Source organism: Typha latifolia, chromosome 5, assembly GCF_019914945.1.
Source record: "Typha latifolia isolate L0001 chromosome 5, TyphaL0001v2, whole genome shotgun sequence".
NCBI classification, from domain to species: Eukaryota; Viridiplantae; Streptophyta; class Magnoliopsida; order Poales; family Typhaceae; genus Typha; species Typha latifolia.
This window is the reverse complement of record NC_133090.1, coordinates 13127693-13142375: the sequence shown is the minus strand read 5'-3', so window position 1 is coordinate 13142375 and position 14683 is coordinate 13127693. Positions and strand designations below refer to the sequence as shown.

General features: G+C 36.3%; 1 protein-coding gene and 1 pseudogene across 1 annotated transcript; one reads left to right on the top strand and one right to left on the bottom strand.

Moving 5' to 3' along the window:
• Positions 1–418: 418 nt before the first annotated feature.
• Positions 419–10656, top strand: LOC140789626 (V-type proton ATPase catalytic subunit A). Its single transcript, XM_073139395.1, has 20 exons — positions 419–734; positions 1683–1809; positions 1950–2005; positions 2088–2144; positions 2430–2541; positions 2637–2674; positions 2797–2898; positions 2980–3036; positions 3124–3195; positions 3363–3464; positions 3573–3635; positions 3725–3857; positions 5988–6094; positions 7353–7547; positions 7644–7730; positions 8175–8279; positions 8457–8554; positions 8644–8722; positions 9757–9845; positions 10282–10656. Exons 1-20 carry the CDS (start codon positions 663–665, stop codon positions 10394–10396), a joined length of 1866 nt encoding a protein of 621 aa, XP_072995496.1. The 5' UTR covers positions 419–662; the 3' UTR covers positions 10397–10656.
• A 934-nt stretch (positions 10657–11590) lies between these two features.
• On the bottom strand, positions 11591–14248 carry LOC140788145 (F-box/kelch-repeat protein At1g51550-like; annotated as a pseudogene).
• Between the last annotated feature and the right edge of the window lie 435 nt (positions 14249–14683).

Below are 14683 nucleotides of genomic sequence, written 5' to 3'. Positions count from 1 at the left end.
AATATATGTTAGAAGAGATTTGTTTTTTTTACGAAAGTGTTTCATTGTCCTAAAAATGATTATAAAGTTATAAAAATTATTGATGGAGAGAGGTGACTATAGATATTATATGAGAGCGTTTTATTAATTTATATATATATATATATATATATACATATGACTAATTTGGTGATAAAAACTATAATAATGTAATAAATGATATGTAGATTAGAGTAGAACAGTAATAAATTATGAAGGTTTCAGTAGATCGGTGATTTATCGAAAACTCACATCCACCCCAATAATTCAAAATATATATATAAAAAAAGTTATTGACCTTTCTCCGGCCTTCATATTCTCCATTCGTTCCCTGCCACGTCAAAACGAGGATTATTTGCTGTTTACGAAAGAACAGCTGACCTGCATCATCGGCGCTAATATTACAGCGGTGTGTTTTATGTGAATAGAAGCTTCTCTCTCTTCCGTGGCAAGTCTTGTTTCTCTCTATCTCTACTAGATCTCGTATTTCTCTCTCTCTCTCTCTCTCTCTCTCCTCAAAAGATCTAGATATATACATTACGTCGCCTCGATCACTTCGATTCCCTTGTCGATCCGATCTCCCATTTCGGAATCTAGGGTTCGCATTCGATCTCCTCTCGACGCCATTTTGATCTCCAACGGCGATGGCGTACGGCGATCGTCTCACGACCTTCGAGGACTCGGAGAAGGAGAGCGAGTTCGGATACGTTCGTAAGGTATCGTTCCCGCACTCCGGCGTTAAAATTTGATACTCGATGCTTATCCGCTTCAATTTGATTCATTTGTGATTCGATGTTTGCTATGAAATGTGAGGTTTTGGCCGTTTAATTTTAGCTGTTTTTGGTGTCGTTGAATGTTTTCTGGTCGAGAGGGCTGATAGCGATGTTTCGGTTGGACATTTTGGATGCGGAGTTTCGAAACATTTTCTAAGTGGATAATTATGTATTGCACATTGATGAGAGATTGTGCCGATAAATTTTTTCATCCAATTGGTAGAAAATATGCTTTGAAAATTAGAAATGCGGTGCATTCTTTTATTGTTTGATCCAACGATTCTCCACTTGAAAGGGAAAGAGGAGATCCCCATGTCGGGAAAGAATAGTTTATCATGTTTATGCATAACTCTTTGACAAGCCATTATAATATATTGTTTATTTACTTTTGTGTATTATCATAATTAAATTGGTCAACTCGTTGTATAACTGCTAAATTTTCGTTTTGTTTCAAATTCTATGGCGACGGCAGGTATTTGTTTAGTTGACCTCCTTGCATCTTATAGAACATGTTAATACAAATTTAGATAGCAGCAGATGGCCCTTTATTTAGATTTTGTTATTTCCTGAATTGGTTTCATTTAATTTGATAGCAGATGAACCAGATTTCTACTACCTGGAAGCCCCGAATTATTTTCCAGATTGCCTATTTTCTGAATTGTCCATCCATGGTTTCCTGTTATTCTTTGCCTTAATGCCTATAAATCCAAATTTGGCGTATTGATCATTTTCATCTATTCTTTTTTGTTTGCTTGGAGTTCTTTAGCAGCAACTCAGTTGTGCTCATGTTCAATATCAAAGATTTTGTTACTACTGATTGGTGAAATAAGCTAGACATGCATTTTGGACCTGAAATGTTATTTAACCTTGCTCATTCTTGCAAGCTTGCAGGTATCAGGGCCAGTTGTTGTGGCTGATGGAATGGGAGGTGCTGCCATGTATGAACTTGTTCGTGTAGGTCATGATAATCTTATTGGAGAGATTATTCGTCTTGAGGGAGATTCAGCTACTATTCAAGGTACAAAATGATGAACTTAACTTTCCTATGATGTTGTCAAACATTTAATTTCTTTGTTGTTTATTTACTTTTAACTATTTTGGAGTAGTGCAAGAGAATGTAAATTTTATGTAGTATATCTTTTGTTGTCTTGGATTTAGTCTACGAAGAAACTGCTGGCTTGATGGTTAATGATCCAGTTTTAAGAACTCGAAAGGTAAATCAGTGAGGTACAAAAACACAGAGAATTTTATTGATCAAAATGTAGTCTCTTTCACATGGTGGTCTCTTCTCTACAGCCTCTCTCAGTGGAGCTAGGACCTGGAATTCTGGGCAATATCTTTGATGGGATCCAGGTTTGTAGAAACTAATAGCACATGCATCCTTGTGGGTTATAAGGTCTACATGTTTCCAATTTACAACAGCTTGCTTTGGTGACATGTTCTTGTACAAAGTTATGTATTTAGCAGTGGCAATTGCCATTAATCTCTATTATAGCAGTCATTACTCATTTTGTTTAGTTCTAATGATTTTTTTTTTTAACTTCCGACTTTTGTCATGAGGTTGGCTTTGCTTTTTCGTTGATGTAGTTTAGGCAATGATGATCTGATAGCAGATTCCTTTGTTTCTTTCCTATGTAGCGCCCTCTAAAAACTATCGCTGTTAAATCTGGTGATGTTTACATCCCTCGTGGTGTTTCAGTTCCTGCCCTTGACAAAGATATATTATGGGAATTTGAGCCAAAGAAGTTAGGTAATCTGGTCTAATGATTTTGAATGTAAATGTCCTGGCTGCCGTTTCAATCTTGGAAGTTTGAAATTTTTTTCCCTTTACTTTTTCTTTTTCAGCTGTTGGGGACCTTTTGACTGGTGGAGACTTATATGCGGTAAGTACTATTTGAACAGCTCCTAAAGTTCACAGTGCATGCAGTTGAAATCTGAGATGAAATAGCTCTTACAACCCTTTTTCTTTCCACATAGGTTTTAACATGACTATACCACATTGCAGATTGTCTATGAGAATACCTTGATGCAACACCATGTTGCACTTCCTCCAGGTTCCATGGGAAAGATCACATACGTTGCACCACCTGGTCAGTACAACCTGCAGGTAAATGGTCATCCTTGAACATTAGGTCTCTCAGTATCAGCCTTTTATCATCTCATATTTTTCTCCCATCATTCTATGCAGGACATAGTACTTGAATTGGAATTTCAAGGTGTCAAAAAGGAGTTTACTATGCTTCAGGTTTTTAGTTCATTCTATTTTCTTTAATTCTGAGTTTCTTTCTGTTGGATTTACCCATTATATTCCTGTGACTTATTTTTTTTGCAGTCATGGCCTGTGCGTACACCAAGGCCTGTTGCAGCAAAGCTTGCTGCAGATACCCCTCTTCTAACAGGTCAGGTAAGAGGGTCCTAATTTGGAGCATCATCATATTACTTTGAGAAGTAGATTCTTCTTTTCCACTTTGTTCCTTTGAGATTCAATATATTGTGCTCTTTAAACTTCAAATCATGTTTCAGTTTGTTTACCATCCTCCATGTCAATATGAAATTTCTGAACTATTTCAGCGGGTACTCGATGCGCTCTTTCCTTCTGTTCTTGGAGGCACTTGTGCTATTCCTGGAGCTTTTGGTTGCGGAAAAACTGTCATCAGCCAGGCACTCTCAAAGGTGACTATAATTGTGTTATTGCTGTTAGCCCAATTGTCATATTTTTTTGATAGAAAATCCTATTGTCGTGGTTGTAATTTTTTTCACATATTCTTGTCACATTTACAGTATTCAAATTCAGACACAGTGGTTTATGTCGGTTGTGGGGAAAGGGGAAATGAAATGGCTGAGGTTCGTAGTGGATTTACTGTTCTATATATTCTCATTCATGTTGATGGTTTAGGTATTTATTCATATATTTGATATCAATAAATATGTAGGTGTTAATGGACTTCCCACAATTAACAATGACATTGCCTGATGGACGTGAAGAATCCGTTATGAAGCGAACGACACTTGTAGCAAACACTTCCAATATGCCTGTGGCTGCTCGTGAGGCCTCTATATATACAGGTACTGATTTTATTCCTGCAGCTTAGCGTAAATGTCCATCTTATATTGGTGCAATTAAACGTGAATCAAACTTATTTATGTTGGACTTAATAAGCAAAAGTCAGCCCTGGTTTCTAGCAGTACTGAGGCGTATGCCATGGGACAGCCTGTAAAATGGCAGGGTCCTGCCAGTAGTCATCCTGAGTCCTGACATCAGGCTTCTTAACAAATGTACATTTAATATGCTTGTTATATTCGTTAATGACTGGGTCAAGTGAAACATTTTGCTTTTCGGGGTCAACTTTAAACAATTTACTTTATATACTCTTTTTTTTTCTCTTTATAAATGAAAATAGTACAAAATGAAGTTGTTAAGGTTTTCTTTAGGTCTTGTTTATTTAGGTCTTGTTTAATTTAGGAATAAGGTCAATTCCAGATTACGTAACCCTTTGCTATTCTCAAAATAATATTTTTATTCCAGAAATAGTTATTCTTATGTTCACTTATATTTTGAAATAAGAGTGTGATAATTGCCTTAGATATAATATAAGGTGACAAAAAAGATGAAAAAAATGTGATTTACTTTTTTATAAAATTATCATGAATGACATTTGATTTGATATAAAATAGATTTATGGGATAAATACCAAGGGTAAAATAATAATTAGGATGGTGTTCTATATAAAATGTAGCTTTGATCAATAATGTTTGTATACTAGAATGATGTTATTTGATGTTTAATTGCTATTTTGGAATAAAGAGTTGTACTTTGTAATAAGAATAAAATATTCTTGCCCGTTCACTTAGCCTCCGTTTATTTCAAAAGTAACTTTTTTCTTACTCTGGAATACAATTACTTATTTCCAAATAAATAGACATCATAATAACCTCATTCTAGAATGCAAATACTATTTATCAAAATTATATTTTATATCATACACTAACTAAAATACTAATTTACCCTTGATATTTATCCCATCAATATACTTTACATCAAATTAAATAATATTCATGATAATTTCATAAAAAATAAAAAATATTTTTTCTACGTTTTCTTTTATTTTATATCACATCAAAGATAATTATTACACCTTTATTCAATGGGAAGAGTAAAAAAAACTATTCTAGAATTGACCTTATTCCTAAAGTAAATAACGCCAAAGAATAACTTTTTTCTTATTTTGGAATACAACTCTTTATTCTAGAATTTTAGCTAAACATTATAATAACTCCACTCTAGAATACAAATACTATTCATCAAAATTACATTTTATACCACATGGTTATCCAATTATAATCTACGCTTAATATTTAAAGGGTATTCATGGTAATTTTATTACAAACAAAATACATTTTTTGCATCTTTTCCTGCATTTTATATCATGTAATTATTACACCTTATTTCAGAATACAATTGAACATAAGAATATTTATCCTTGGAATAAAGACTTAATTTTGAGAATAATAAAGAAGAATAACTATAATAGAATTAATTTTATTCCTAAAGTAAATGAGACCTTAACTAAAAATAAAATATATGTATAGAAACATGTTGTTCTTTTTTGTTTGTGAACAACATAGGTTGTTCTAGTTTTCTCCAACTTTTCATTATGTGATTATATTCATTACATCCACTAGTGAAGCTATTTTTTAAAGCAATTACATGCATTACATATGCTAGATGTTAGTAGATGATAGTGGATTCTTTGAGCTGTAGTCGATCATTTTATCAGAGCTATTATTCAATGCACAATATATATTTATATATAATGTATATGTTTTATTCTTTTGGACTTGCAAGAAATGCCTAATTTATGTTGGAGCCTCAGAATGTGTGGTATACAATGTACAAAAGGTGCTCGGGAAGTATATGAATGTGAAAAAACCTTATTGTGCTCAAAGGAAGGCACCATGGCTGGTGTTTTGATCCTAAAAGAAGCTTTTATTAATTACTATACGAGCTAGTAAACTACTCAATAGACAATACAGGTCTGCAAGCAATAATTGATTAAAACACGTGAACTAGATGTAAATCGTTATAATTCAAGTGAATCCTTACTCGGGCTGATTTGTGGTTCTCTTTAAATCTGATGATTAAACTTATTTTGAGGAGTTACGTATCTGATATTCATTTATATTGAATTTTTTCAGGCATTACGATTGCCGAATACTTTCGTGATATGGGTTACAATGTTAGCATGATGGCTGATTCCACCTCTCGCTGGGCTGAAGCTTTGCGTGAAATATCAGGAAGATTGGTACTTCTCTTTTTGTTCTCTCTGCTGGCTGCAGTTTGTTTGAACTCCTTTCCATTGCAATGTGTTCTTCTTTATTCAGGAAGGATTTATTTTTAAGTCAAACAGTACTCAGAATTATCATATCTACTTTGATGTCCTCTCATTCTAATGTTCTACGTGCGTCACTGTATTAATCTGTACAGATAGTAAGAAAAGTCTTCAACTTTATAAAGATTGTTGAAGATGTATGCAAGTCAAAATAAAGGTTTCCTTGTGTATGAAGCTCCCACCATGGGGTTCGGGAGGGAAAATGTATGCAATCTTAATAAAGAGGCTTTTCTTATGACTTAAACCGATGATCTCTACGGGTGTAATTGAGTTGAGCTTGATCGAGACTGGCTCTGATCAAAGATTAAATTGAAAATATTTTTGAGCATAGATTTGTGATCAAGCTTGAATTAGAATCATTTCAATTCGAGCCAATTTCAAATTAATTTCGAGCTCGAATTCGAGCTTAAACAAGCCGATCAATAAGCAATTTTAAGCCTTAATCAATTCAAGCCAAATTTTAAGCCTGGTCAAGCTTGAATTAAATTAAGCTTAATTTAGACTTGAATCAAGCTTAAAATAAGGCTTAATTCAAAAATATAAACTTATGAAAATATCCATGTATTTAGAGAAAATATGATAGGATCGAAGTTTAGAAGTAAACTCTAAAAGATCAGAGTACATAATAATCCACTTAAATAAAATTTAAAATATAACAAAAATATAATATAATACGTAAAGTATTACTCATTATATGTATATATAATAATTATTTCGAACCTTATCGAGCTGACTCATGAACAAGCTTGGCTCGAAATAATTTTCGAGCCTATTTTGCTCTTGGGCTCAACTCATTTTTGAGCTGAGCTTGATCGAGCCTTATTGAGCTGGCTTGATTATTTTGACAGCCCTAATCTCTTGGATGTAAAAGAGGGCAAGCCTTACCATCACATTGATGTCGCACTCTAGAAGTCATGATCTCCTGGGAGTCAGAGAGAGAAAACTATGAATCTTCGCTCCTTTGGTAATGTGAAAAATTAGTCTGAAGAATATATTGCAAACTAAATAGGCTATGATGGAAAGGAGATGACATAATTTATAGCCAAGATGAGTGTAACTAGGCACCTATAAAAATCTTTTTATTTGAAAAATTGTTTCTTAATCCATTTCTTATAATTATCTTCAATATATGGATAATTTTAAACTTAAATGGTAATTTATATCTCTTCAGGCTGAAATGCCAGCAGATAGTGGTTATCCTGCATATCTGGCTGCACGTTTAGCATCATTTTATGAGCGTGCTGGTAAAGTGAAATGCCTTGGAGGTCCAGACCGAACTGGCAGTGTAACAATTGTTGGTGCTGTTTCTCCCCCTGGAGGTGATTTTTCAGATCCTGTAACTTCTGCAACTCTTGGTATAGTGCAGGTAAAGGAGCCTCATTAGTCGCTTATTTCCTCTAATAGTGCTGCAATTTATTGATGCTATACTACTGTTGGCTGATTCAGTTAACTTGTATTGCAGGTCTTCTGGGGACTGGACAAGAAACTTGCTCAAAGGAAACATTTTCCATCAGTGAATTGGCTTATTTCTTATTCAAAATACTCAACGGTTTGTTGCTATATCATTTTTGTCAACTGAAGTTAATGCAGGAGATGGTTTCTCACTGCAAATATATCATTTTTCTGAGAGTAGACAAGAATTAATAATGAAGAGAACAGTCATGATGAAAAAATATATGTTGAAGATTTGTTCAAATCGGCCATAGAGCAATATAGCTTTATTACTTGTTGAAATTGGTGCTGCAAAAATTCTCACTCTGACTGAACTTAAAAATGGGGTTTCTAAAGCTGATCCTACTGAATCTTGAGTAGGATGGGTGTATATTGAGGTTTCCTGGACATAAATAAGCATTTTTTTTCTAGCTTTAGATGTTAATTATGTTTGGTATGCACCACCTAGAGGTATATGACCAATAGTTGTTTCAATTTATTTACAAGAAACTTGTTCTTGAAGGAGTTCCATTATGGTAATCCATAATTTGCTTCACTGCAGGCCTTGGAAACTTTCTATGAGAAATTTGATTCAGATTTTATTGACATTAGAACAAAAGCTCGCGAGGTGTTACAAAGGGAAGATGATCTGAATGAAATCGTCCAGGTAAGATTTTTTGGCTTTGTTCTTGTGCTTCATTTATATTCTTGTAATGCTTTACATGTTATGATCCCCTTTTAGTTTCTTTGACCTATCTACTCTGTAATTATGAACATTAAGTTAACTTCATGCTTTAATCCAATTTCTTTATCTTTATATTTATCTCTTATCTTAATACCTCAGCTTGTCGGTAAAGATGCATTAGCGGAATCTGACAAAATTACCCTAGAGACAGCAAAGCTTCTAAGGGAGGATTATCTTGCACAGAATGCATTTACTCCGTAAGATCTTTTATAATAATTATTTTTCTAGGTGCTCCTATCCCTTCTCTATAATATGCCTCTTATTAAAATATTGATAATCTTCATAGGTATGATAAATTCTGCCCATTTTACAAATCAGTTTGGATGATGCGTAATATTATCCATTTCAATACTCTGGCAAATCAGGTAAATCTCCACTAGCTGGAATCTTATTTTCTGGAATTTTCTTAACTGCAATGGTGATAAGTGAGCTTGTATAGTGTGCTCCTTGTGATCTTTATGAATCTATGAAGCACGGCAATATTAGTGGAAAACAAACACAATGAACTGCTATTTTGGAAAAATAAAGATATGAAACTCCACGGATACAACAAAGAAGAATGTCAGCATCAATATTTCATTCTTGAGAGAGATTCTATTGGAAGAGTATAATAATATGTATAACCTGGCAAGCATCTCTGATCTCTGTAAATGTTCTGATTCACAATGTGTACCATAGAAATTTGTAAAGAAATTGGATGTAAAGAGACTTTAAGATGAAAAGGCATCCATACATCCTAATGGTTTCAATATGACATCATGTTATAGCTTTGCCATGGTTGCAGTTCCTTATGACTTTACAAATGAAAGGGGTAATCATGTCATAATTTCTCCATCTTTTGGAGAAATGGAGTTAATATGGCCTTACTGTTTCCTCATGAAGGGAGTCTGTAAATTGTAGTCTGATTTATCTCTACCTTGAGAGAGACAGGGAAACTCTAATAATTAGCACTTACACAGTGTCCATTTTTGGGGTTGTTTCACCTCTCACTTGGGCATCCTGTATTCTGTGGACCATACTCATATTGTTGCATTTCATGTCCAAAAGTTGCAGTCCATCATGTCAAGGTTTAGAAGGTTGGCATTCATAATAAGAGGAATATATCATTCCTGCAAAAGCTAAACAATTGGAGTCCATTAGCAATTTGACTTGTCCTCAACACTCATTGTCATTGCAAATTTGCAATTGCCTGCAAAGTACTGTAGCCCCATATGTCAAACTCCCAAAGCGGTAAGCTATGTTTATTGCAATTGAGTGGTTGAAAGAAGTATCAGTGTCATGTATGCTTTAGAAATTAGTGCTGGTATCTGGATATTCTACATGGAAACAGTCCGTTACGTTAGACTGTTCGTAAATTATAACTGTTCTCTGTTCCACCTATGTCTTGTTCTATCGGCAGGCAGTGGAGCGAGCAGCAGGCTCTGAAGGCCAGAAGATAACATATAGCGTCATCAAACATCGATTGGGAGACCTTTTCTACCGTCTAGTGTAAGTACTTGCTACTCCATTTATATGCTCAAAAGAAATGGAATGTTAATATCCGACGCTTGGTTATCTAGAGATCAGGCATTTTTCTGGCTCATCTTGAATCTTTACCATGTTTTAAATGCTAACTTTTACTGACTTCTTTAGTGAAACATTTAGAACAAGTACGTAACCTACAGTGTGTTGTTACTTGTTAGTTAATACAAGCCAATTGACTAAATTTTGTCAAAAAGTTCTTTTCTCGAAATAGTGCTTCTAAAAGTATCTCTGGCAGAGCGTAATTTTTTGATCTTTTGTAGAACCATGAAATTCAATAGTTTGATTTGTCCATTGCATCAGAGGTTACCTTCCAGCTTATCATGTACTCTACATTTGTCGTCTTCATATGACATGAGTACATTAATGGAAGTAGGATTGAAAATATTTCCCAACTTTGTAGGTCCCAGAAATTTGAAGATCCTGCAGAAGGTGAGGAGGCTCTGGTTGCAAAGTTCAAGAAATTATATGATGATCTCACTGCTGGATTCCGCAATCTCGAAGATGAAACACGGTGATATGTGCCAGAAGATTCTATTTATGGTTATTTGAGATTTTTTGAGAGCTGCTCAGTTCATTCTCCTGAGCACGCGGGAATCACCTTATTGCTTATCCATGTATTGAAGGTTTTGCATGGTTATGAACATTCTGATATGTCATTACCTTCCGTTTTGGTTCTCTTACCTTGGATATGAATATATCATTTGTTGCTCATCACTTTGTAATAAGATGGATCGATTAACAGTTGTAAAAGTAAATAAAGAGAACTTGTGATCCATCAGCTTGAATGGCCTATTTATCTATTTGATTGGCACAGACAGGTCCAATTCTGGTGATTCTCTTTGCTTATTAGAATAAAATTGGCTTAAAAGTTACCTGATTATCCGATATCATAAAAGTTGGTCATGGAGTAGATCTATTGACCAACCATATGAATTATAGTGTCCTCACCTCTCATCCTCTGTGAGATCATAACACCTTTTGGTGGTCTGTGGATATAACTCTGTTATTTATAGGTATAAGAGAAGTTTTGCTTCCACACATTTGGCTAAACGAGGTACAATGACGGGCTCAATGAATGGAGAGAAATGGTTGTATGCATGAAAGCTTAGTTTCTTTTCATCTCTCCTTTTTCTCTCTAGTTGTGGAGATATTCGGAAAAAAAAAAAAACCCCGTTAGGTCATTTTTTTTTTTTTTCTTCTTGTTTCTTCACTTTTCTCCTCTTCTCTCCATTCAAACAGGACAACCCTTTTGTTGCCTTTTTTTTTTATCCTTTTGCATATCTTACAGTTGCACTCCTCTCCGCCAAGGGTGAAAAAGAATCGTTGTGGTGAAATCCTGGAAGAAAGAAGTGACAAATCCAACAACAAACATCTGGACCTCTTTTACAAGAAGCCGTCAATTTATTTCATTCCCTCTCAGAGGTCCCTACCGGTGGTTATCTTCTGCGGCCACTAGTTTTTGGTTTACAGTTGCAATTCCACTCAAATGGATAGTAAATCAAATTCAACTGAAGCAATATATATATATAAGGTTGTGCTCACAGATAAATGGGTGTCACAAAGATTATGAAGTATAATCTCCTCATAAGTCATCTTTGAGGGCCATGCTGCTGCCTAGCCTCCTGTCCATGCTCTTTTGTGTCCGCCGTTCCTCTAGATCTTCCCCTCCTAAAATTACATGGAGTTAGATATAATAGAGATGCACAAGCTCCTGAAACTCTTGACATCATATATATTCGGGGGAGAAAACTACACAAAGACACTACTCGCTGCGCTTCATCTTTCATCACATTGTTGGATATGTATTGATAAAAGGGCTTTACATCTTCAGATTACTACTATATGTACAACATTCCTACAACATAAGCTCCAGTTGATAAAGTTCCTCATCAAATCTCAATCCATAGGCCTCTGCAGGATGAACAACACCATCCACCATTCCTCCAAACACGTATATGCGATGACCAGATGGATCAGCACATGCACCATGGAAGGACCTGTAGTTTGGGAGTTGACCTTCAATTCTTAGATTTCTCCACATTTTTGGGGGTTTTGGATCCGATCGAGATCTCAATAGAGCAGCCGCCTCTAATACCCAAAAGTCATCCTTTCGGCGCCTTTGTGAATCTTCCCCACCATATATGAGAACCTTACCCCCAAGAACAAGAGTTGCAGAGTGGCCAACTCGCTGGAGGGGCGCCTCACCTGGTACACTAGAAAGCTCATACTTGAGCTCCTTCCATTCAGGCAAACCTCCACTAATGTCGAATAGCCAGACATCATTGAACACCTCATATCCAGAGCCCATACCACCAAAAAGGATCATGCCAGTCTCACCAATACATGCCAGTGTGTGGCCTGAACGAGGTGGAGGTGATGGGTAGATAGTCCTCAATGGGTACCAGCTACCGGAGCTGAGATCATTTGACAGATCTAAAAGCCATGTATCGCTAAGCCGAAGGCCATAGAGTCCAATCCCTCCATGGATCACCACCATCCTGTCTCGAATATAGCAGGCAGCATGGGCTCCTTGAGGAGGAGGTCCAACTGGGCCCACTTCCAGTAGCCTCCATGAGATCGTGATCGTGAGCAGTCCACCTTCGCAGTCGACTTGGCCAATCCATGTGTCGTTTAGATGGCCTCCACTATCATTGAAGCCACCAAAGAGGATGAGGGACTCACCAAGAAGTGTACATGTTTGTCCAAAACGACCACTAGGGATGCCTGAATTAACTTGCTGCCAATTCAAACTGGTAAATCCATTTCCTGTGTGTGCCATCCAAGTGTCATCCAGATGGTGGCCTAAATAGGTAAACAAAAGAAAAGAAATATGACTGCAAAAAATTGAAACACAAGAACACAGTAGCAATTGAACTGAAAGTAGTAGTTAAGATAATACAAGCAACATCCACTTAATTCTTGAATTAAAAATGAGAATTTTCCAATACTTGTTGCACACCATAATTCTTCGAACGCCAGATAGAAGGTATTCTCCAATACTTGTTGCACATAATCTTGTAAGAATATACGAAATGGACTCCCATGCATTGAAACATCATATTGATAGAGAAAATAGGATATCTGCCACTAAAGCATTAAACAGTTGATCAACAAAGACAGTGAGTTGATCGAGATGACAAACAAGCCCAATAAGTAGGATGAAGGTTTAAAAAGATTGCATGAAGTAGATGGCCGACAGAACCATTAAGTAGGCACCAGGCAGGTACTATAGGTGGGTGTATAGAAATCAAGGAGGATTGAAAACCAAAATTGTAAGAAATAATGTCTGAACTAATTGCATCGTTACAAAGTGTATAGCAAGCCATTAGTAAATCAGATACCCAAGTGATCAAAGCAGCCTTTTTCTATTAAAAAATGTAGAGTAAAGACTCATTTTAGGACCTATTAAGCATCGAATTTTTTCTAACCAAAAAAGTTAAAAGCAAGCAAATTTAAGCTATTGGGCAATGCAGAGAAGAAGGTATTCTCACCTCCCTCGCAGCCCCCACCAAAGAGAACCAGCCAACCCTTCACCAAATTGAGGGAATGCGACGCCCTAGGACTCGGAAAGCTGCTGCCTTTATTGGACAACCGACGAGAATAAAGAGAACTCAGATGGGAAACTCGCTCGTAAAGCCTCTTCCAACGCAATCCACTCCTCTCCTGGGCGGATAAGGCCGCAACTAACGCATCGACGATACCACTACCCTAATCCCTCCTGCAAATGGTCTCCCACAGGGAATCCGAGGTAGCCAGGGATCTGAATCGCTTGCAGATCATGGAGAAGGAGACGATGGATTCGACGGGGAGGAGGTGGAGGATGGAGACGATGTCGTCGTAATCCATCTGGAATATGCTTGGAGGAAGACGAGGACAGGAAAAACTTGGAAGTAGATGCGGTGATGGTGGAATCCGGGTTTGCCGCCATGGGAGGGGGTCGATTCTCGCTTCGTGATGATGGGGTTGGAATCTTGGGGGTAGTGGAAGGAGCTCTCTGTCTCAGCTGCGGGTTGTGGCCTCATAACTGTGTCTATCAATTGTACGAAGAGCTTAATTTTCACAGGCTGTGATGTTTACATAGATCTTGCGGATATATCATAATAAAAGGTTAAAATGGAGAACATCACAAGTGAGAAACTTCAACGGGATGAGCAGCGACAAAAAAAAAAATCTATCTTTTTTGCTAGATATATGTTTGAAATATCCCTAGAAATGCCCAAACGATGTAAGATAGAAAGAGAGTGACATCGACTGAGATCTCGAATTCCACTTCGTTGGATCGGAGGGAGCACTGGAATTGAAATCCTAGATCTAAGATTCCAAGGGCCACATAATGACAATAATACCCTATCACTTAACGATTCCAAATGATAGAAAGCTTGGCACTCTCTGAGCTCGATACGAAGATCAACGGTTAAAATATATATATATGTATATTGATTTTTTATGAGTCAGGCTTAGATATAGACTCAACAAATGATCAACCCTCTTTAGATATAATTATTTAGACCCCACCGAGCTTTTAGCTATCTAGTCTAGACTTTAAGCCATATACGTCGTCTCACATTGTCGAACCATCAATTGAATTGAACCAAGCCATCAAGCCACCAAATAATTTCTCCACAATATTATTTAGTGTTAGAGTGGAACCTATGATCTCCTTAGTTATGGAATAGACACCAACCAACTATACTATAGTTATAAGTTAGTTAATATCAACGGTGAAGATCCAGCGATCAGAAAGTACACTTACTGATCCACGATTCTCGGTGGGATCGCCTACATCTCTGTTCGGACCAAAC

Coding starts and splice junctions, on each gene's coding strand:
- LOC140789626 (XM_073139395.1), top strand. CDS start 663: ATGGCGTACGGCGATCGTCTCACGACCTTCGAGGACTCGGAGAAGGAG. Junction 2,145..2,429: donor ATATCTTTGATGGGATCCAG/GTTTGTAGAAAC, acceptor TTTCCTATGTAG/CGCCCTCTAAAAACTATCGC. Junction 2,675..2,796: donor CTGGTGGAGACTTATATGCG/GTAAGTACTATT, acceptor ACCACATTGCAG/ATTGTCTATGAGAATACCTT.